The sequence below is a fragment of the Erinaceus europaeus genome, chromosome 2, assembly GCF_950295315.1.
Source record: "Erinaceus europaeus chromosome 2, mEriEur2.1, whole genome shotgun sequence".
Classification (NCBI taxonomy): domain Eukaryota; kingdom Metazoa; phylum Chordata; class Mammalia; order Eulipotyphla; family Erinaceidae; genus Erinaceus; species Erinaceus europaeus.
Window position 1 is genome coordinate 87588760 of NC_080163.1, and position 18955 is coordinate 87607714.

Here is an 18955-nt window from a genome sequence, read left to right on the forward strand (position 1 = left end):
ATGTAAGTCTATGTTTACTTTCGAGGTGCACAATAAGGTAGAGTTTTATCATTTTTCTTCATTCTACACATCTTTTCGTCTATAAACTTCAAGTTCCCTGATGTCATTATTTATTGAGCACAACTCATGTTCTAGGTACTGTTGTAAACCTTTTTTGCATATAATTTGTAATCATTGTCTCATTCTGTTTCCGTAACAATCATGTCATGTAGATCTAATTATTTATATTTAAACAGTAAAAAACGGAGGTTTTGAAAGATTACTTCACTTTTCCAAAATCATATTGCTAGAAAGTATTACAGAGAAACCAGGATGTGAATCTAGGTTGATCTGACACTCATCTTGCCAGTACATACCACTGTTCTAAGATGTCAAAAGTCTGCAATATATAACAAATTTCTATCCTTAGAAACTTACGATTTGACAAAGCACATGCTACATACATTTTATTTTCATGTTAATTTTTTTTTCAAAACAAAATCTATGTTTTGAAGTTTGTGTGCTAGGACTATGGATTATCTCTCAGATTCAGAATTTTAGTAACTTAATAATAAATTTTCATTTCTCTAAATTAATCTGATCAGATTACAGTTTGGGTCAAAAATATTCCCTAATCCATTCTAAAAATAGTGACACACTAAGCTTTTTTAAAATAATAAATGTCAACAGAAGAATATAAGTAAAGTATTTATGCCACTGTACCTTTCGTTCAGTGGATTTTATGTAAGTTGTTTGTGTAAACATAAATTATGCTGTGTTGGACACAGTTATAATATTTGGAAAAATAAAAATAAAATAAAGCCACAGTATACAATACTTCAGTTCAGCCTAAATTCAAACAAGGGGTAATATATTTACAAAATACGTGGGTAGCCGGACAAATTACTGATATTATTTTCAAGAAATAGTAGTGATTCTGCAAAGTTTGTCACAGAGCAGAAACCTGCTGTTAAAAATGCAAAATAAAGAAAGAGAACTATTGAGGAACTATATGTATTTGGAGCCAATTTTGTAACCACAGAATATTCTCTTTTACAGACAGTTGATAGACCCAAGGACTGGTACAAAACAATGTTTAAGCAAATACACATGGTTCACAAGCCAGGTATGTATGTATTGGTTTTCTGTTCAGATCTTTGTGTGTTGGAAATAGTAGACTTCTCTTTTGTATAGCTTTTGTCACACATAAAATATCAAACCTTTAGCAAACCTCATGGTCCTCCCTCTTTCTTTTGAAAGCTTCTCCATGATTTCTGTATAGGACCCCTCAAATCATAGCCCCCTGTGCTCCTACCACACCTTCAGAGCTGACAAAAAAGCTCTTAACTCCTCAAAGGGGCTCATGGGACTGTGCTCTCAAGCCTCCTCCTCCCCAATCCACAATGGAAAAGAGTGTTGTGTACTTAAGCAAACTCAGTGCCTCTGTCCACAGGCCTTGCTCCATATCAAAGGTGAGCATAGGCAGGTCTCACTGAGTTGACAAGGGATCTTTAAACACTGCCTAGGGGGGCAGGTGGTAGCGCAGCAGCACAGTGGATTAAGCACAAGTGGCAGGAAAGCTCAAGGACCTGCTTGGATCCCAGTCAAGGATCCCAGTTCCAGTCCCTGGCTCCCCACCTGGGGGGAGGGGTCACTTCACAGATGGTGAAACAGGTCTGCAGGTGTCTATCTTTCTCTGCCCTCTCTGTCTTCCCTTCCTATCTACATTTCTTTTGGTCCTATGCAACAAATGGCCTCCAAGAATTCATAGTTCAGGCACAACCCCAGCAATAACCCTAGAGGCAAAAAAAAAAAAAAAAAAAAAAAAAAAACACTGCCTAAAGGAAACAATTTTTAGAATTTGCCAGGGTTTGTGAGGTTGCTAGGGCAGTGAGGCTAAGAGTAAAGAGAATAGCAAAGTAGACAGAACACAGGCAAAAGACAGCAAACTGCAGTGGTTCAAGAAAAAGCAATCTTTGAAAACTTTAAGATGGTGTCATGAATCAGTAGAAAATATGTTGGTTTTCTAATAAAATCTTGTTGCTTCTCTGAAGTCCTGCTATCTTGATTATTTGGTAACCAAATCTGTATTCCCATAATATGTATGTTTCATTTTCTAGATGATGATGCAGACATGTATAATACTCCTTATACATATAATGCAGGTAGGATGGGTTTCCTTGCTCAGAATGAACCTATTCAGCTCTGAAACATTTGGAAGAACTTCACAGTCACTTTCTTTATCTCTTTGAGCACATGTTGCAGTCCACTATAAAGAGGATGCTAACTTTTCTTTTTTCGCAGCATGCATAACAAAAGGATAGAGCTCTTTCTCATTTTGGGAGATAAGAACTAATACTCCTAATACGTGTTTCTCACCTTTACTCTCACTGTTAGTTTACTCTCCATTTCAGTAATGTTTGACTATAGTGCTGAAGATAGTGTGAAAAGCATGCTGTTTTGGGTTGTAGGGTTCCCTTTAATCCATAGACTCATCATGATTGTGTAAGATCTTTCAGGTACACATCAACAGAGAAAGATGGAAGGAAGGAAAGGAAATCAAAGGAAGGAAGTGGAGAGGGAAAGGAAAACAAATCAAGCACGGTAGTTTGTGTTCTTGTCTGTCTCTGCTGTGCTTTTGATCCAAAATGAAATAATTCATTAAAAGACTTTTTCTGTCATTACTAGGGCTTCACTACTCCAAGTAGACTTTCAGAGAGTCAGAAATAGCGAGGGAGAGGATGAGGGAGAGATACCACACTAAAAGTGCACCCAGTGCCATAAAGCTCCCATGTAGTATACTACAGATTTTTAAGCCTAGTTAACACTTAGCAAAGCAAGCGCCTTACCAGGTGAGCTATGTCAGTAGCCCCACTGAAGGATTTATTTTTTTAATTCCTCTTTGTTGGGTGACTTTTTGGACTCACTTCCCAATGATCATAATAGAAAAAGTTTATTTCTGGATACATCCATGTATAGTTGGGTGCTTTGGTCTCCTAGGAAGTATTTTCCTGGCATGAGGAGAGGACCCCATACAAAAGGACTTCTGTTTTTTCTCTTTCCATAATCAGAGGATTCCACCTGCATCCCAGGGAATTTGCTTACCATTCAGATCCAGGCTAAGAACTATTTGCTTGGAGTTATATTTTCATTTTTAAAAAATATTTTATTTATATGTTTACTTATTTTGGATAGAAACAGAAATTAAAAGTTACATAGAGAGGGAAAGGAAAGAGAGACAGAGAGAGAAAGAGAGAGAGAGAGAGAGCACTGTTTCATCACTCAAGAGAGCACCTGAAGCACTGTTTCATCACTCATGAAGATTCCCGCATGCCCCCACCCCATCCCCGTAGGTTGGGGCCAGAGGATTGAACTTGGGTCCTTGTGCACTATAATGAGTGTGTTCTATCAGGTGTGCCACTACCCAGCCCCTTAGTTTTTCCTTTCTGTAGAGCAGACACCCAAGCTCAGACTGCTCACCACTCTTCTGAGTAGCTGCAACCATACTTAGGAGTTAACTTGCCGATCTGGTCTCAAAATTCATGCGGCTCTCTCCCTCTCTTTCCTGTGACTCCCGAAGTATAGAACTTAAGTCCTCTAACTGTCTCCCAAACTAAGTAGGGGCACAGAGAGGAGAAAAGAACAAGTTTGGCAAGAAGCAAGACCTCTGGTGTTCAGTCCTTGCTCTTCCAGATCTCTTCCAGATGATAGCAGGAGATCCCCTAAGATGTTTCCTTCACTTTTATTTCCCATCACAGCTACTCCAAACTCACTTCCTAATCTTAGCTTCCAAATCAAAATCTGTGTAATCAGGGTAAGGCAATATGGGTGATGTTGTCTTTTTAGTTGCCATGGCAATTTGCATGGAACTCCAGGAAAAGCCGATAAGTGAAAACAGACTTAACTTTAAAGGTTGAGGTGGTGGGAAATCTAGAACAGTGACTTACAATTTTTTTTTTACTATGGAAGTTTGTATCTATTATTATATAATACAGTAAACAATAGTTGCAATTCTTTTTGCAGAGACCCCTTCAAAGAAGTTCAGCATTTGATCAGTAGACAGAGAAACTGCAATAAGTCTCTGCCTTTCTCATAGCCCTTCATGAACTGTCCTATCTTGCATTTTCTAGCATTTATGCCAGTTCTGCTGCTTCTGCACACTAATTCTTCAGGGCTCTTTAGGACTAGAAGTTCCACAAGAGCTTCTCTAACTAATTATCACCTTCTGAAATTCTTTAACTTCTAATATATATTGTTCTTATTTGTCATCTGCTATACATTGTATTCAATCATAACCATGTTTTATTTCTCTGTGTGCAATATAAGGATTTATGTTTTCTGAAGCACTGCACAATAAATATATGTATATATAGATATATATATATGTGTGTGTAAACTCTCTCAATATTGTTACTGTAACTAACATGTTGATTATCACATGTAAATCAGAGCTTTTGTTGCCATAGAATACATTTGAAAACAGTTCTACTAAGTATTTCTAACCTTCCTCTGAAATCTTCACTATGTCATTAGTTTATATTATCCAGGAGAAAATTTGCTGAGTACCTGTAAGTCTCTTGCTAGCACCAATCTTAATTACTACTAATTCCAAAACAATGGATAAATACTCACTACAATCAATGCATGTGTATTGAATACATTAATATCCAATTAATATATTAACAGTGATCAGTAAATATGTTAATAAATCATCAAGAACATGTCCAATGCATGCATTATGAATATTTTTATTATGGTAAAAATAATCACTATTTTGTGGGTTACAAATAGTTTAATACAATTTAAAAAAAGTTATTTCTTTGTTTTGTTGTGTTGTTTCATGATAGGCCTGTACAACTCACCCTACAGTGCTCAGTCCCATCCTGCTGCAAAGACCCAGACCTACAGACCCCTCTCCAAAAGCCACTCTGATAATGGTGCAGATGTCTTTAAGGATGCTTCCTCCCCTGTCCCTCCCCATGTTCCTCCACCTCCACTTCGACCCAGAGACCGGTCTTCAACAGAAAAGTAAGGAATTCTGTCATAAAGAGGCCTATCTGGAAGCCAAAAACAGAGGCAGATAACATTCAGTAGAACATTATATGTTAATCTTGTTAGTCAGAAAATGTTCCATGTGGACCCCCTTGCTGAGATTATAGTAAACATTTGCACAGCTTGGGTTCATAATATTGTAGTGACCTAAGCTGGATTGGAAGCAGCCAGGACAAAATCTCTTTCTTTTTGATCAGTAAACAGATATAGGAAGGAAAATAACTGGAAAAAAATTGGCATATATCCATCTTAGCATAGCAGGGCAGTGGCTATATAGTTAATTTTCATTTCCCTCAGATTTGAAATATTAAATCTATTAATAATTTAAAATTGTTCCTCTTATATACAAAAATATTCTGTTTTGAAAGCTGGAAGGGCTTTCCATAAATCACAAATAAGACATTAGTTGAAGTGTCTTTCTGTGACTCATTTCCACCAGTTTTTTCAAGATTATACTAATTTTCATTCTTCCCTCTGAAACATTTTTATAGCAGCTATTCACATAAAGAATTTATAAAAACACTTATGTCATGGCATTTTAATTAGGAGTATGACTAATAACCCTACTTATAGGTAACCTGTATTGAGAGTTCACTATGAGGCCAGCACTGGGCCAAGCAGCTTTTTCATACTATTTTATTCTGAGAACAATTCGATGAGATATGTTCTGTTTTATTTATTTATATGAAGCAGGTGGACACTGGAGCATCACTCTACTATTTTTGATGCTTGATTTGACTTTGTCTTTCTTGCTTTTCCATGTGGTATGAGCATCAAAGTCAGATTCTGCTTACTATTCAGCTCCAGGCTAAGAACCATTTGCATGGGGTTAGTGTTGCCTTTAAAAAAAAATTATTTATATATTTACTTATTTTGAATAGTGACCGAAATTGGATTGAAATTAGACACAAATTTGAATATACACAGGCATATGTTCCACTGTCCATTTTAAAGAGGAAAAAATAAACTTGGCTTTAGAACAGTAAAGTAATTTACTCAGCTCCTACAACTAGCATGTCCAAGCAAAGAAGCAAAACCATCTCTGACTGATATCAGAGCTCCTGCTAAACTGGCTATTAATAAATAATGATATAAATGATTCACTACTAATATTGATTATTAAGTATACGTTTAATATGCTCACTATATAGATATATTTCCACTGGTAGTAACAGATAACAGATGCCACAGGACACTAGGAAAATAGGCACACATCACGTGTGAAAAGATTCTCCTTTTAATAAGTCTCCTCATTATGTGATGCCTCAAGTTTGAGAAATAGTTATCTAGACACAACATGATATCTCTCCCATAGAAAAATTAATTGAAATATACTGTTTGGTCAATATGTTTAGTAAAAATAAATCCTCATTTATAAATATGGTATTGCCTTAAAAATGTCCTAGATGATAGGGGAGTCGGGCTGTAGCACAGCGGGTTAAGTGCAGGTGGCGCAAAGCACAAGGACCGGCATAAGGATCCCGGTTCGAACCCCGGCTCCCCACCTGCAGGAGAGTCGCTTCACAGGTGGTGGACCAGGTCTGCAGGTGTCTATCTTTCTCTCCTCCTCTCTGTCTTCCCCTCCTCTCTCCATTTCTCTCTGTCCTATCCAACAACGACAACAACAATAATAACTACAACAATAAAACAACAAGGGCAACAAAAGGGAATAAATAAATAAAATAAATATTAAAAAAAATGTCTAGATGATTTTCATATACAACATGGCATTTAGTGTTCCAGACCTTTCTGCTGAATCTCACCCATCAATTGACTAAAAGAAATAAGACTTACCCCTAATTCTCCTGCCTCCTAGAGCACTTCTAGTTCCAATATGACATTAAGTCAGAATTTGTCCTATGTCATGGATTCAATATTGCATCCAGCGATTGACGGAAAATCCTTCTTCCTCTAAAGCAGTGTTCCTAAAGAAATGCACTTGGCCTTAAGTACCTAGAAAAACTGCTTTCTCAGACCCTCTTTGACAGCCTCGCCTCTTAAAATGTACTAGTGTAGGAGAAAGAGTTGATTATAATGTCTCTCATGCAGTGAGATAGATGTCTGGCTGGTCCCTTCAGAGTAACACCAAAGAAAGATCTCCCAGGCAGATAGCTCATTCCTGTGGGTGCCAGTCCCAGAGATGCTTCTGTACTTCTTACAGACCAGCAAGATAAACAAGATCAAACATGGCATATGCATTGCACCTTGTCACTTTGGATCAAGGATGCCTGGCTACAGAATAGTGGGACACATTCACGTAGCTTAATGGAGCATAACTGCCACTTAGCCTAAAAATAAGCATACGCAGCTGCCATTTGTGACCCAAGGGTTTACTCATATGGCTCTATGTCTACAAACCCCTTAGATGAGATTTAGAACCTGAAGGAGGCTGGTCACTAAAGGGGAAAAATGCAAGGAAATATAACATGAAATAAAAGCAATAGCTTTTGTTAGAAAAATCTGTGGAAAGCAAAGCATAAATATGGTAGTCATTACAAATGCAACATTTTATCTTGAGAAACTTTTTTAAAAATGTAAAAATTAACTTTGAGAAGTACAAGTGGTTTCACACAACTGCTGTAAGTACAGAGAATCATTCTAGTGTGTAATTTGTTGCTTATTACCAGGCATGACTGGGATCCTCCAGACAGAAAAGTGGACACAAGAAAATTTCGTTCTGAGCCAAGGAGTATTTTTGAATATGAACCTGGGAAGTCATCAATTCTGCAACATGAAAGACCAGTAAGCATTTTAAATTAAACAGAATATTGGTTCTCTAGGTTTCCTAGGCTCCCCAATAAACCTGAATTTCATGATTGAGCAGTTTTTGTCAGAGATAGTTTCTGTATTTGACATTATTCAATATGCTTATGTTGTTTCATGATTTGTGTATCTTGTCTCAGAATTTTAAGTGTATACTATCAATGTGTTGTCCTACCAACCAAATATAAATATAGGATTTTTGCACGTAGTTATTTATAACTATGTCAAAATAATGACCCTGATTTTAATTTTTAAAGATTTATTTATTTATTTATTTATTTATTTATTTATTTATTTATTTATGGGAGAGAGAGAGAAAGACACCAGAGCACTACCTCAGTAGATGCAGGGTTGAGGACTGAACCTTGGCCTCACAAATGCAAGTCCTGTGCTCTACCACTAAGTAATCGCTCCAGCCACTAAATTTACTTAAAACAGAACAAGAGTCATCATAAATGCAACATTTAGTTGCTAGTCTACACTATTAATGAGAAAAGTTGCTTGTTAAGCTCTATGATAGCAAAAGAACTCAGGCAGTTATATTCACTGACTTCCTTTATTGGCTTTTTTAATATGTGTTTGGCTTTAGAGAAAATTTTCCAAATGCTATTTTCTTAACAAGTTGTTTAATTGATTCTTATTAAATCTCTCTCAGGTTACCAAGCCTCAAGCTTCCTGATTGATTGTCAGTCTAATGGACGAAGATTATTTTTAACTTTCCAGTATTATTCACTTGCTCATTTTAATTAGATGCAAGAAAAAGATATATAAGCTTTGAAAGAGCCATTTGCTTCCACAAAATGCAATTAACAAATAGGTTCTTTTTTTTTTTTCTTTTGGCCTTCTTTCTTTTGATTGCTCCAACCCTATCTGAGAAATTGACCCTCCCTCCTAGAATACTGCCTGCAGAATCTCTTTAAGACTATAATTTCTCTGCATCCCAATCAAAACCCACTTCCAGAGAAATAACATATTATATGTAGTTTACCATGTACTAAAAGATTTCTAGGTGTCAGTAATTTGTTAGTTATTTTAAGAGTATTCAAGACATCACATTGTTATAATAATGCAAAATCAGCCCTGAGATTTAATTGGAAACTCTTGTTTCACCATACCCAGTACAAGTGTCCTTGATTTAGTTTTTAACCCTATATTTATAGTTATGTTCCTCAGAAACAAGCTAAAAAGCCTTAGAACCACACAGTGTCTATAAGAGATTTTACCTATTCCTTATTTTTGTTTCTTCAAATAGCACATATATTTTAGAGTAACAGGATTTCACCAAAGACTTCATAAAAAAAAAAAAATTACTGGTTCACAGGCTCTGTTGCAAACTGATAACCCACTTACTAGATTATATGTAAAATACCATGATATTTTGAAATTTCTAGGATGAGAATTGAGGAAGCAGTATAGTATAATATCACCATTCTAAACAGTTGGGACTAGCAAGTAAATATGTGAAATAATAATAAATGAAATAACAAAATATGATCATTCTAGCAAGTTATGAAAGTCTTAGTTCAATGGACACTATCATTGTATTAGAGTGGTCTTTTGAATTGTACAATCAGGAAGTAGGATTGATTTTAGAAGCTTTCCCATCAAGACTGTCTATTACTAATTTTTTAACAAAATTGACTGAGTACCCACTATATGCCAGATAGTGTATTTGGTGCTAAAGGCTCAATGGTGAATAAGACACAATCTCTACCTGAAGGAAATTTGGATTTATTACATAACTGATATCCAAGGCTACATCTACTTTTATGTGAACTAGATCGCCTTCTATATGGATAAAATAGCTGTACATCTAAAGAATCTTCCCTGTGAACAAATAAGAGCTCATTTCTGGCCCTGTTGTCTTTGTGACTGAAATTCCATTATCTATTTCCTTCAGTAAAAGCTTTGAAGACACTTAGTTTTAAAGTAGCAATAATAATCGCAATAGTTATAAAGCTTTATTAGCACATACCATGTAACAGACCCTATCGGTGGTCATTTATATCTTTTTTCATGTAATGATTTTAATGAAGCTATAAAGTAGGTATATAACAGCTTTGCAAATGAAAATACCAAACAGAACATCTGGTAACTTTAAACTGGGTCACATAGCTGGTGGGTATTGGAGCTAAGAGTTGAACCCAGGTAGACTTACACCTAGTGCACTTAATTGCCATTATAGTACTGCACCACCACAGATAGCTGAGTGAGAATCACATTTTATCTGGTGGCCATTATCAACTTTGTTTATTTTGCAGCATGGCCATTTAGGATGCTGATATGGGATAAGTTAGTATGCTTAACCGATTTGTATCAAAAGTCCGGGCCTTGAGTAATTTTTATATATGATCAGTATAATTGACTAGTTCTAAGAGAATACAAAAATGTGGAGCATGGGGTGTGGTTGAAGATTACAATAGAGAGAGCAGAAGAAGGAGAGGGGTGAGGGGAAATAGAAGACACTTAACTACTTAGAAGAAAATGAGAATGGATATCTTACATAGAAATTGAAAGAACCAAAAACTGCTCCCTCTAAACATTTTTGCTGAAGGCCAGCCTTATGTAAAATGATTTGAGCTAGGCATTGACTGGCTTTTTATTATAAAGCAAGACTAATGCCTTTGCTTTTTAGTTAACCCTGAATTCATTCCAGCTGCCCCCTGTAAATCAGTAAAAAATACAAAAGGTTAAGTGCACAATGATACTAGTTATATATTGATGTTGTTCTCTTAAGATTCTGGAGTGTCTTGACCACACAAGATAGACAGGCAGGTTTGTTAAATTAATGTGAGATGATTGCAAATGAACAAACAGCACACATTGCTATGTTCTTTTATGGCATCATCTTTGCAAATTGGGCACAGCAGCTATGTAATTCTATGTTGCTCTCTTGAATCCCTAGATGACTCCATCATCTGCCCAATTATCCCAGGTGTCATTTTATATGATTGTTTTATGAGAGTCCTGTCTCTCCCAACAGTGCCCAAGTCCTACCTGATAAGGGAAATGTCAGCACCACGCTTCTCTTCAGTCCCCACAACCAGAATCCAGTGACCGCCACCTGATTCACTTCCCTAATTCTCCAGTCCCACTTCCACTCCACAACTAGAGCAATCTTTATAACCTTACTGTAGCACTTCCTGCTCGAAACATTCTACTGACTTTGAAGTCTCCTTTGAACAAAATCCAAATTCCTAAACATAGTTTACAAAAGAAATTAATAAAAAAATTAATTAAAACTTGTGATTTGGCCCCAGTTAACCTCTCCAGACTCATGCTTTTTCCTGCCCTTCCTCCATCGCCCACTTTGTTCCAGTTCCACAGAGCTTTCAGTTCTCTCCCTGCCAGACTCCACTAGGGAAGTTATCCCCAACAGTTCTCTCACCACATGGCCTTCTTAGTTTTCACTCACTTAGTTTCACTCACTCAGTCGTCATGACCTTCTTACTTTTCTGTATCCCTCAGTAGACTTGCAGTTCTTTGAAGGCACCAATTGTATCCTCACATGCATGCCTGGCTAGTGACAACAGACACAGTAAGTCCCCCATCAAAGTGCTCATGCAGAATTTGACACACTGATATTTATAACTAGTTCTCCAATTCCATTATGCCTGGGACTCAGGTAGGGTAGAGAGAACAGTAGTATTTGAATAAAAGTCCTCCTCTCTGATCTAGGCCAAAATAATGCGTCTTTCTTAGGCATCAATGAGATATATACTTAAACATAATTTATGTTCTTTAACAGAAAAGTAGAATGGATGTAATTTCTTAAAGCACATAGATATTCATTGTGTTAAAAGTTTAGAAATGTAGATTAAGGGAGTCAGGCAGTAACGTAGTAGATTAAGCACAGGTGGCGCCAAGCGCAAGGACCAACATAAGGATCAAGGTTCGAGCTCCAGGCTCCCCACCTGCAGGGGAATCACTTCACAGGTGGTGAAGCAGGTCTGCAGGTGTCTCTCTTTCTCTCCCACTCTCTGTCTTCCCCTCCTCTCTCCATTTCTCTCTGTCCTATCTAACAACGATAGCAATAACAACAACAATAATAAATACAATAATAAAACAAGGGCAACAAAAGGAAAAATAAATAAACAAAAAAATCTTTTAAAAAAAAAAGAAATTTTGATTAAATGAGCCAAATATTTGATCTAGAGAAGTACTTTGTAATCACCAGGTATTTATGTTTATCTGGCTAGAGTTACAATTTGCTTCATAAAACAATCATATAAAATCTTAGCTGAGATTACTAATAAAAACATTAAATTGGAGCTGGGAGACAGCATAGTAGTTGTGCAAAGAGGCTTTCATACCTGAGGCTCCAAGATCCCTGTTTCACTCCCCAGCACCACCATAAACCAGAGCCGAGCAGTATTCTAGTATCTCTCTTCCTCTTCTGTATCTCTCATTAAAATAAATTAATTTTAAAAACAAGACAAAGAAAAACATTAAAGCCCATGTAGACTAGATGTGTTTATAGATTAGTTAAGATAAAACAAATGTAAATAAAACAGATAGGACTTTTAAAAAATATTTGATAAAGCGAAGATAATAATACCTTTCTGTACAATAATTCAATCAGCACATAATGATAAAAGCAGAAAGGAACAATCATTAAAAACACTATGTAGAATTGACCTGTGGTTTAAACCCTCAGTGAATCTAGGCTTCTTTGTTAATAAAGACTGTTACTCAAGGCTTATGCTATAATAACTTGGGGATCTTTATCTTATTATTTAAGCCACAAGAAATACTCTATCTAACTTTGTTTTGTTTGGAATGACATATAGAACCGATATGCCTGTGATGAGAACAACAGAATGACTATAACATCAATAGTAACTAAATGCTTTTAATTGTAGAAAGATAAAAATCACTAAAAAAAAATGTTTTTTGCTCTTGGTTGCCTTTAAAGAAAAATTACATGTGATTTAGAGTTTTAGATTTCCTTAGGCACTTCTTGTACTAATGACACATTCATATGAAGCACAGATTGCCTGGGTTCTTCAACTCATGAGACCAAGAATAGTTGGAAAGACATGCAACAGTATCTCTGTTCTTTTTTGTTGCCTCTTATGAGCCATCAGAGTAAAGCATAACCAAGCTTCCAGATGGGCTTCTGAGTGCTGATATATTCATGTCAAACTCAAAGGGACCTCCAAATTAAGTGTGGAAAGTATTAAATCAGTAAGATTATGGCACATCTGTCTACCTTAGCAGCAAATCTAGACTGCCACATAAAATATTTGATTCCTTGAGCATATTTAAGGGATCTAAATAAGCCAGCCATAGCCAAGAGAAAATTCTAATTCTGTTACTTAGGAGTTTCTTTATCCTGAAGGTTCATATCTGTGCCTTCATTTTGTCTCAATGACATAGGTAGATAATTGTCCGTTAAAATGCTAATTTCTGTTGATACGACTTCTAGTCAGCTAACCATCACTGTGAATTGGATTTTTTTATCTATATTTTTTATCTAATTAAGATTTTTAATCCTAATTCATGGGAAATTTCCATTCTTAGAGTAAATGATAGGTATTCTAGTCCCTTTTCCATTTCCTAGCATAGATATCCACTTCTAAAAAACAGAATTTATTATATTCATTTGTTACACAGTGTCTTAAGGTGGAAGTCAAAGTGAAGTTTTAAAGGAGAGGTAAATGCTTATTTGTTTAGTAAATCTGGTGCCCTCTGCTGTTTAAAATGTCTCAAACATGTGAAATCAGACTATAAAATCAAGAATTGACAATATTATTAATCATTTCACATCAATAGTGAGTTGAAGCAGTGGAAGTACTAAGTCTCTATAGACAGAACAAACTTGACTGGAATGTTCTCTCTAATGTCAACTATTCTAAAAAGTCAACTCCAATGAAACTATTCTGTGAAGTAGTTGTATGCTGCAGCTTTTACTTAAATGATAATTGGAGAAACAATACTTAGTGACTTCAAAATCTCAGCTAGTACTATAAAATTGATATAAATCGAATCAAGTTATTTTAATTAAATAAAAATAATATATGCACTACCAGAATATTTTATATGAATTTAATTGTTGCTTCTGAAGTGTTAGCCAAATGTCATATTGGCAAATTAAAGCGTTGCAAAAAATTCTTGCAACGCTTCTTAGAATGTTTATAGGACAGCCTCTAAACCTTTAAAACAGACCATCAAAATAACATTTTAATGAAAGAAAAGAACAAACAGTCTCAATGTCAGTATACCATCTTGGTCTCTTTGGATGTGAATGTTTTCTTACTGTCTTGGTTCAGACAACCCTTCATGGAACCCTTGTCACCGTTGTATGAGAAGGTGGTCCTACCCTACTTCACCCACTTAGCATGACATTGTAAATATTTTCCAGATTTATTTCATGGTCTTTGTCATTATAGTCATCACATGTTTTTGGAAAACTTAGTCCCTTTCACTCTTTTGTTATGATATGTCAAACTTTTCTATCACTTTCTGTAGCTAACTAGCATTATAATCTAATACTATAAAAGACTGAATAAAAAGCATATCTCTAAAATACTTGGGGTATAACTGGTTTTTGAATGCAGATCTGTTCTATTAGCAAAATTGCTGGTAATGCAACAAGTCAATAACACTCACCTGTACAAGCTAGCATCAAAATAATGGTTTTGTTTGAATTTAGCGTATGTCAAAACTCCCACTACTTAAGTTTGTAGAACATTTCTTCCAGACTTGAAATGTACTTAGTGGAAGTTCTTGCATGACTTTCAAACTTGTAAGGAAATGATATGGATGTCCAGGTAAATAACTAGATGAGTGGCTGGGGTTGTTTTCCCCCTGACTTAAAATACTACTGTATAAATTTACCTTGTTTATTTGATATCATATGTAATACATTATCAAAGAAGTAGTAAACCCACATGTTGTTTTGTAGCAACCCTTTTTAAATATAAAATCAATTAAGTGGGGAAAATATTATTTAAAAGCTACTCACTAGGTAAAGTACATTCTCTTGAATCTCTTCTGTTACTAAAGTTACTGCATGTGTGCATGTGTTTTTTCAAAGTGGCTCTATGGAAACTCCTACTTTTTCTACCTTAAGTACAGCAAGAGGGAGAGCCAATGAAATAGTTCACTTGGGTGGTATGCTGATTTGGTGTTTTGTTTTTGTTTTGTTTTGTTGCTTTATTTATTTTATTTTCACAGATAGTGGACAGAACAAAGAGAAATTGGAAAGAGTCAGGGTGGACTAGGGAGACAGCATGATGGTTCTACAAAATATGTTCATGCCTGAGGCATTGAGGTCACAGGCTCAATCCCCAGCACCACCATAAACCAGAGCAGAGCAGTACTCTGGTCTCAGAGCAGTATTCTGGTCTCTCTCTCTCTCTCTCTCTCTCTCTCTCCCTCTCTCTCTCTCTCTCTCTCTCTCTCTCTCATTAAAATAAAATTAAATATTTTAAAAAGAGTGAAGGGGGAAATACAGAGGGAGAGACTTCTGTGAGGCTTGCCCCCTACAGGTGGGGACCAGGGTCTTGAAACCAGGTCCTTGCACATGGTAACATGTGTGTTCAACCAAATATCCTACCACCTGGCCCTGACAGTATGCTATTTGCCATGATCATAATCATGATCCAGGTTCAAGCCTGACTATCCCCCCACTATAGTGCTATTCTTTCTACTCTACTCTGTTCTATTCTATTCTATTCTATTCTATTCTATTCTATTCTATTCTATTCTATTCTATTCTATTCTATTCTATTCTATCCTTCCTCTCTCTCTCTCTTTCTCTCTGAAAGAGAGAGGGAAGGGAGAGAGGAAGGGACAGAGATGATGGAGGGACTGAAGGGGAAAAGGAAGAGGAAAAGAAACTATTAAAAGGGAGCTGGGCAATTACCAGACTTGCCCTTTTCTGTAAATGAGAGATTCCACCAAATCAAGGTAGAATTCTATTCTTACCCTTTTCTCTGCCCTTAATCCACCACAGTGCTGTGAACAACCTACTCCTGTGCACATCTGCTTCTCTAGCTCAACACAGTGATACATAGGGCCTCTCATAAAGCACAACTTGCCTTCACTTTTTGAGAAGCTCCTTGTCTTCAGATCTTTTCAGTAGTCCAGACCATTGGTGAGTTATCAGGACATGTTTTACTGTTCTGATCCTCTGCCTTAGTTCAAGCAGGGGCACAAAGCACTGCTAGGTGGTGTCCTCTTGACTCCATTCAGAATCTATTTCTAATAAATCAGTTTTCCCCTCACCTCTCTGTCTTCCAGCCCCCTCTTCTACCATCTCCAACACCTGTTCCAAGAGAACCTGGCCGGAAACCTATTTCTATTTCACCATATGGCGAAGTAACGGTTAGCCCCTCCCCTCCACCCAGGAGTGACATCCCCACACCAGGCCCCTGTGCCCAGGCTCTTTCTCCCATCTGGGTGAGCTCCTTCATCTTTGCCTTTTCTAATGCCTGTCAGGAAGTTTAGTGGTATATAGGTGAAGACAGCAGTCAATGGTAGGATACTCACCCCACCCCAACTCCATTTTACTGCCCCTTTTCTCTCTCACCCCAACCCCAGGTTCTTCTTGCCAATAGAGCCCTAACAACTACAGCATCTCTCACTCTCCCTACATGTTGTATCCCCTCCCCTGAGCCCACCCAAGGCCTTCCATCTGCCCACCCCTTAGCAAACTGTCAAATTGTCAACAAGTTGCAGGCTATGGACTTGAATGTTGTGACCAATGAGAGCAGAGAAGGGCAGTGACTCATCTAGGAGAGCTATGTAGTACTGAATTGAGCCTGTCTAGTGTGCTGTCTATGTTCCTTCTTGCTGTCACAGAGAATTTTTCATAGTTTATGCATCAAGCTGAGAATAAAACTGTAATTGGTGTACAGAGGAAATGCAGTTGTGCATTACTTAACAACATTCAGTTGTGAGTGAAGGACCAAGTGTAGGATGACAGGGCCCCGTCAGTTCTAGATAGCCTAACTGTGTAGAAAGTTTATACCAACTAGGTTTCTATGCTTAGACTCTGATGTTCTCAGAATATATCTCCGTAGTTTAGCAATACCTGACTTGGGCTAGGGGTGTCAAAGTGATGCCGTTGAAGGCCATCTTCAAGTCTTAATTTTGCTCATTTTACTTTACTCCTTTTGTTCTTTCCAGCTGAGATTTGTTGGATGAGAGTTGATGCATGTCTGTGTGTGAATGCGCGCGTGTATTTTTCATACCACACAGCATTTCCCTCACTTAGCTCAGTGTGCCTTTTCCTTCCCTTTTCCTTCACATCTGCTCCAGACTGATCGCATAAATCCAGATGACATAGATTTAGAAAATGAACCCTGGTATAAATTCTTTTCAGAACTGGAGTTTGGACGTCCGGTAAGTGAGGCTAGACTATTAACATAAGAGCCTTAGGACAATGTTGTTTGATTTATAAAACATGTTATTATCAGAAGAGACAGAGGTCATTTAGAGAAAACAAGAGGCATAGCTGCTACAAACACAAATTTGGCACAACTTAGCTCACACTCTGTACCAAATGCTTAAACATACTCAGACATTCACAGTATTTTTTTTCTTTACCACCAAATCCTGCATGAGGAATATCTTATGTCTAATAAATTTCAAATTCAGTGCATTGAAATAGTTTCTATATTAGAGTCTTTAAGGAGTTGTTACAAAATTATGATTTGCATTTGTTTACAGTCTACTTGAATCTAGTTCAATCAGAAGATTAACACTGCCAGTAAGAATTACTATTATTGTAGTGTCCATTTGCTAAGTAGTCACTAAGCTCCTGGAGAGTGCTGGGTTTTATATCTAGTATTTAAGAACCTGAGGAAATACCACTAAACATACTTCCAGAATCCCCCCACTATAAAATGCCCCATTCATAATAGGGATATAAGGAAGGTGGGGGAGGGAGCCTATGAACCCTGATTTCTAGTCTTACTAATTAAGTCGTTAAATCTTTAATCCCCAAATCCAACCAAGGTGGACTTTATGAGAGTTATCTCATCTGTTTGGGGTGAAGGGTCAACCCAAGCCACAGACAACAATTTCCTTTATTAACCCAAATTTCGTTGAGAAATTTTATTTACCAACAACAGTGTCTTTGGTGTGTACTGGTTACACTTTTTTTCCTAGTCACACATTTTATCTTCTGTTCTGATGTTTCTGAGACTTAAAGAACATATCAATTATACCCCCCTCAAAAGTTTTATTGAAGATTAGAGAGTGCCATAATGCTTTTAAACAGTATTACATATTGTTTTATATACTTCCATGCTGGTCATATATTGCATACTAAGCAGTTATGGTAGATCCTTTTGTCCTTTGAAATATGAAGGAGACTTAGTTTAATTAATCATCTTATTGACCTGGACCAAAAGTGACTGTGAATAGATATAAACTAAAGAATTTTTCCTAAAATTTCTATACCTAGTAGAAATAATGTTTCCTATCATTTTTTTCTTAATTAGTATCTACATATTTTTATAGGTACACTATATTTCAAAGAGAAAAAAAACCTAGCACAATTATTATTTTTATTAGACAGTCTATAGAGGCTATACTGCTTTCTACTCTGAGCCTAAATAATCAGCATTGTCTATAATCATTGTCAGCCACACGTGAAAACTCACCAGCATGCAAGCTATCTACTTGCTAATTTCGATTTGATGAAATGAATTTATACTAATCAAATCGCTAGTAATTCTGCCCCATGCTTGAGACTATATATGAAAGTTGCACTCTTACTCCTAAACTACCCCCATTTTGCTCCATTCATGCCACTCTTAAGTGTACCTGATGCTTTCTGCACTCAATTTCTAACTGTTGTCACCTTTTCCACATGTTCATTCCTTGCTGCCATTGATTCTCCTCCATTCCATCTCTACACTTCTTATGTGATGCACCTACATCCAGCCTCCTAAAAAGGCTTTGGACTATGTTCAAGATCATTCTTCTGGTGTTTCAAATGAGGTAAAAAATAAATTATTCTCTTTTTCAGATTTCTGTCTTGGGCCCTGTTACTATGGTTCTGAACATGCGTGTTTGAAAATCACTATAAAATCTGATCTATTTTTGTAAATCTCTCTTTGTATCATTGTGTTATACCCAGAATCATTCCCTAGACTCTAATTATTCCAAAGTTGTTGGCTCTTTCTTAATGTAAGTAAAGAATCAT

At 36.6% G+C, this 18955-nt stretch overlaps 1 protein-coding gene across 27 annotated transcripts in view; it reads left to right on the plus strand.

Moving 5' to 3' along the window:
* Nucleotides 1–18955, plus strand: part of SORBS2 (sorbin and SH3 domain containing 2) — a 248101-nt gene that overhangs the window by 178923 nt on the left and 50223 nt on the right. For 9 of the 27 annotated variants that reach the window (XM_060183700.1, XM_060183701.1, XM_060183702.1 and 6 more), the window contains 7 exons: nucleotides 1039–1105; nucleotides 2100–2144; nucleotides 4827–5007; nucleotides 7659–7773; nucleotides 16042–16200; nucleotides 17062–17145; nucleotides 18694–18750. In XM_060183700.1, coding sequence (XP_060039683.1) covers nucleotides 1039–1105; nucleotides 2100–2144; nucleotides 4827–5007; nucleotides 7659–7773; nucleotides 16042–16200; nucleotides 17062–17145; nucleotides 18694–18750 — 708 coding nt within the window. The remainder of the gene's footprint in view (nucleotides 1–1038; nucleotides 1106–2099; nucleotides 2145–4826; nucleotides 5008–7658; nucleotides 7774–16041; nucleotides 16201–17061; nucleotides 17146–18693; nucleotides 18751–18955) is intronic. The other 18 variants (XM_060183767.1, XM_060183790.1, XM_060183780.1 and 15 more) reach the window with 8 other exon arrangements.